Genomic DNA, 5,184 nt, shown 5'->3' with positions numbered 1-5,184 from the left:
CTTCTGTTATCTTATGTTTAATAAGTTAAGGTTTTCTTAGCACGCAAGTTAACTCGTTCCTTAAGCATTGCGCTTTTATTTCGCGATTTTTATTTCCTTTATTCTTCAAGGCTCCTAGCATATTATAATTCTTCTGTTATTATATATATACTCATTTTATTTTAGAGGTCGTAATACCACACCACCTCTGTTTTACGACTTAAGCGTAAAGCTTAGTGTGGTGGGGTGTTACATTATGGTATTAGAGTAGTTCGTTCCTATAGAGCCTGAGAGACGAACTGATTATACTTCTGTGCATACTCTGTGTGTGACTATATGCTACTTAGGATATCAGACTGGTATGTGTAGCATACGTATTTGTGAGCATGCATTTGGGACTTTTAAGCATTAAACTTGAGATATTGAGACTGATCACCTTAATATCAATTGTTTGGTGTGAAGAGGGACCAAATGTCATCTCGCGGATCCGAGCAAGGTGCCCAGAGAGAAAATCTTAGGACCAAACCGATGCAAAGACCTCGAGATGGAAGCTTGGGTGCTGGTACAAGCAAAGTAGGTCAATATTACAAGTCTCTGACCCTTATTGATTTCCTTCAGAATGGTCCACCTCAGTTTAATGGAAACGCCAATGCGTTGGAGGCTGATCGATGGTTTCGAGACGTGGAGAGGTTTCTGTACACTCAGCATGTTCCTGAAGTACAGTCAGTGGAAATAGTGACCTATATGTTGAAGGGAGATACTCAGAAATGGTGGCAGGAGTTATGTCATACCTTGCAGATAGAGTTAACAGATATCCCTTGGAATAGATTCAAGACAGAATTTTACGGAAAATATTTCTTGCATGCACTTCGCACTGTAAAGGAGTTGGAGTTAATGCAGCTGAAGCAAAAGAATATGTCTGTTGCTGACTATACCCGTGAATTCAATAACCTGTGCCGCCTTTCAAGAGTTTGTCAAGGAAATCCAGCCGACTATAAGGAATGGAAGTGTGCTCAGTATGAGAAAGGACTTCGGAGAGACATCTTTGACTACGTGTATCCGCAAAGGTTAACGAATTTCACTGAACTGGTTAAGAAGAGTCAATTAGCAGAAAATTACTTCACGAAGTGGGCGATGCTACAGGAAGGCTATGGGGAGACTGCTCCAGATGAGCCACATAGAATCGGGCTAGATGAATACTACAAGTGCGGGAAGTCGGGGCACACGGCTCGAGACTGTCCACACAGGAAACGCCGGAATGTAACCGAAACCGATTCTCAGACCCGAGGTAACCATGAATTAGCCATTGAATTTTGAACTTCCTTACATATCATTAATATATGATATTTATTCGTTATGTGTGACGCGCGTTGGTAATTGTAAAGCCCAAGTCGATGATTGGTCGAAGGTTATTAGTTGTTAAGACGGAGTAATGTTTAGTTAACTTAGAAGGGTGAATCGGTTTAGAGTGGCGTTAGGTTTAAAATAGATAAGGGTTAGAGATGAAGATATTCCAAAAAATGTTTTCAGGACGCGTTATGATCATTATGAGTATACAGTGATGTCTTTCGGATTAACTTGATGCTCCAGCAGTATTTATGGATTATATGAACAGGATTTTCCGACCGTATTTGGACAAGTTTGTTATTGTCTTTATTGATGATATTCTTGTTTATTCTAAGATTGAAGAAGAGCATGCTGATCACTTGCAAATTGTGCTATAAATTCTAAGAAACAGGAAGTTATACGCTAAGTTATCTAAATGCGAGTTTTGGAAGAGTGAGGTAAAGTTTCTCGGTCACGTGGTGAGTAAGCAAGGAATAGCCATGGATCCTGCTAAGGTAGAAGCAGTGATGAAATGGGAGTGATTAACTTCAGTAATAGAGATTAGGAGTTTCCTAAGTTTGGCGGGATAGTATCGGAGATTCATTAAGGGACTTTCATAGCTCTCCTTACTTTTAACTAAGTTGACTAGGAAGGATACGCTTTTTATTTGGACCCAGACTGTGAAGAGAGTTTTTGAGCATTAAAGCACAGATTGACTACTGCACCCGTGTTGGTGTTGTCTGAACCAAGTGAGCCGTTTGAAGTGTACTGTGATGCATTGCTGAAGGGCTTGGGGTGCGTTCTGATGCAGCACCAGAATGTTGTAGCATATGCCTCACGGCAATTAAGGCCGCATGAAATGAACTATCCGACACATGATTTGAAACTTGCTGCTGTTGTGTTTGCTTTAAAGATCTGGAGGCACTACCTCTATGGCATTAAGTTTCATGTTTTCTCAGACCATAAGAGTTTGAAGTATTTTTTTGAGCAGAAAGAGTTGAATATGCGTCAGATGAGGTGGATGGAACTTCTGAAAGATTATGATTTTAAATTGAATTATTATCCAGGAAAAGTGAACGTTGTGGCGGACACTTTAAATCGGAAGTCTTTATATGCAGCTTGGATGATGCTACGGGAGGAAGAGTTACTGAAAGGCATTTCAAGGTTTGAACTTGGAAGTTAGAGAAGAATCTGGAATCCTGTGTTTGAGTCAGTTGCAGATTTCAAGCGATTTTAAATTAGAACTTCTGAAGGCTCGTCGGGATAGTAAAGCGTTACGTAGGGTATTACCAGCAGTTGAACAGGAAAAACAATGGAGAGCGTCAGAAGGTCAGGATAGTTTGTGGAGGTTCAAGAATCGAATTGTTGTGCCAGATGTTGGAGACATGCGACAGAGTATCTTGAAGGAAGCTCATAAGAGCGGGTTCTCAATTCATCCAGGAAGTACTAAAATGTATCAGGATCTGAAAACAATGTTCTGGTGGCCAGGCATGAAGAATGATGTGGCATTGCATGTATCTAAATATTTAACGTGTCAAAAGGTTAAGATTGAGCATCAGAGACCAACAGGGACCCTTCAGCCTTTGGAGATTCCACAATGGAAATGGGAAAGTATCGCAATGGATTTTGTGATAGGGTTGCCTAGAACCCGATCTGGTTGTGACGCTATTTGGGTGGTTGTGGTTCGACTGACGAAATCAGCTCACTTTCTTCCTATCCGAATAAGTTGTACAATGGAAGAATTAGCTCGAATATATATTAAAGAGATTGTCAGGTTGCATGGCGTGCCTTCTACCATTATATCTGACCGGGATCCTCGCTTTACATCAAGATTCTGGGGAGCTTTTCAGCGCGCATTTGGGACTCAGTTAAGCTTGAGTACTCTCAGACAGATGGTCAGTCAGAGAGAACTATTAAGACTTTGGAGGATATGCTAAGGGCTTGTGTTTTGGACCAGCCGGTGAGCTGGGATCGGTATATGCCATTAATAGAGTTTTCTTATAATAATAGCTATCATGCGAGCATCGGAGTGGCTCCATATGAGGCTCTGTATGGAAGGAAATGTCAATCTCCATTGTATTGGTATGAAACTGGAGAAATGAGTTTATTAGGGCCTGAGATGATAGCTGAAACGACTGAGCAGATAAAGAAGATTCGTAGTCGAATGCTTATAGCCCAGAGCCGCCAGAAGAGCTATGCTGACTAAAGGCGGAAGCCTTTGGAGTTTGAAGAAGGAGAGCATGTCTTTCTGAAGGTTACACCAACCACTGGAGTGGGAAGAGCTATTAAGACTAAGAAACTGAATCCCTGTTATATTGAACCGTATGAGATCCTGAAGAGAATTGGACCAGTGGCTTATAGAATTGCCTAACCGCCGTATCTTTCGAATCATGTGTTCTATGTTTCACAGCTTCAGAAGTATACTCCTGATGCAAGTCGTGTTCTAGAACCATAACCAATCCAAGTAAGAGAAGATCTAACACTTCCAGTAGTTCCGGTGAGAATTAATGACACTAGTGTTAAACGATTACGCGGAAAGGAAGTATCATTGGTAAAAGTAGCTTGGAGTCGAGCTGGTATCGAGGAACATACTTGGAAGCTCGAATCAGATTTGCGAAAGGACTATCCACATCTCTTTTCAGGTAACTAGATTTGAATTTTGAGGGCAAAATTCTTTATTAGGTGGGTAGGATGTAAACCCCGGTTAAATTAGTAGATAATTAGTCAATAAATTAGATTTTAATAAGGAAGATTAGAAATGTGAATATTATATCAAATTAGGATAGAGCTCATCGAAACGAGAATTTTGACACCAATTTCGAAGAAAACGGTCCAAGATTGGACCAAACGGGCCGAACCGGTTGAACTGGACCCAAACCGGGCCATCACATTAAATGAGCCCAACAGCTCTTCTCTCCCAAATTTTCACCTGAATGTAGCGTGAAGCACCCAGGGAAGAGAAGTAGCGTCAAACCCTTACGACAATCTTCCGTACGCCGTAACTTCTCCGTCCGAGCTCCGATTGCCGCACCGTTTGCGGCCACGCGTTCACCGCGTTGAGCTCTACGTTTCTATTGGAACAATTTTATAGGATCCAATTAGCTTGAGGTAAACATTCACTCTTGCTTATGTGAAGCTTGGGTAAGGTTGTGAATAAATAATTAGAGCTTGAAATTGTGAATACTGGAACTTGGAGGAAGCTGATTAGTTGAGGTTTTGAGGGCTGTGTTCTTTAGGAAAATTATCTTGGAATAATACTTGGGAATCGGCTAAGGTATGGTTTAGCTTTCTTGCATTTAATATATAATGTTCTGTGAAAACTTAGGCTAGATGACCACATGATAAGTTGGAATGCAGGTGTATATTTAATGTTTAGTAATGGGTTAATGAATATGCTTGCTTTGGTTTGGTGATTTGTTTGTAAGATGATATTGCTGCTAGTTAGATCTTTGAAAGGATATGTGATTGAATTGTTGATTATATGGCTATATTTTGGTTTGGTTGAATGATGATTGATGAAAAGATATGGAGCTTGTTGAGGATTATTATTGGCAATTTGGATTGGTGGTAATAGGTTTGAAAATAATTGGAATGGAGGGGTATTCTGCTAAAAATTTCTCTAAGTTAAAAGCTGCAGAATTCACAAATTAAACCCCCAATTTTCCAACGGACATAACTTCATCGTTTTAAAACGTTTTTTGTTCGTTCTTTGAATGGCATAACCACCTCGAATCCAATTTCTGTTTTAAATAGATTTGGCACAAAATGGATATCCGGATTTCAAGTTACGTCCCAACAAAGTATGCCCAAAAACCACATTTTCATTCAAAACCACAAAGTGCCATTTTCAAAACAAGCCATTTGCAACCCTTTTCAAAA

General features: G+C 40.2%; 1 protein-coding gene across 1 annotated transcript; it reads left to right on the top strand.

Moving 5' to 3' along the window:
- The first annotated feature begins 450 nt into the window (after positions 1 to 450).
- On the top strand, positions 451 to 1,296 carry LOC148566653 (uncharacterized). The gene has a single exon (XM_088484363.1). The coding sequence runs from the start codon at positions 451 to 453 to the stop codon at positions 1,294 to 1,296; it is 846 nt and encodes a 281-aa protein (XP_088340489.1).
- The last annotated feature ends 3,888 nt before the right edge of the window (positions 1,297 to 5,184 follow it).

Source organism: Arachis ipaensis, chromosome B4 (genome assembly GCF_059453495.1).
Source record: "Arachis ipaensis isolate K30076 ecotype BB chromosome B4, ASM5945349v1, whole genome shotgun sequence".
Lineage (NCBI taxonomy): Eukaryota > Viridiplantae > Streptophyta > Magnoliopsida > Fabales > Fabaceae > Arachis > Arachis ipaensis.
Note: the sequence above shows the minus strand (reverse complement) of the source record. Positions and strands in the feature narration are given on the sequence as shown.

Excerpts from the sequence above, each read along its gene's own strand:
- LOC148566653 (XM_088484363.1), top strand. The coding sequence starts at position 451 with ATGTCATCTCGCGGATCCGAGCAAGGTGCCCAGAGAGAAAATCTTAGG.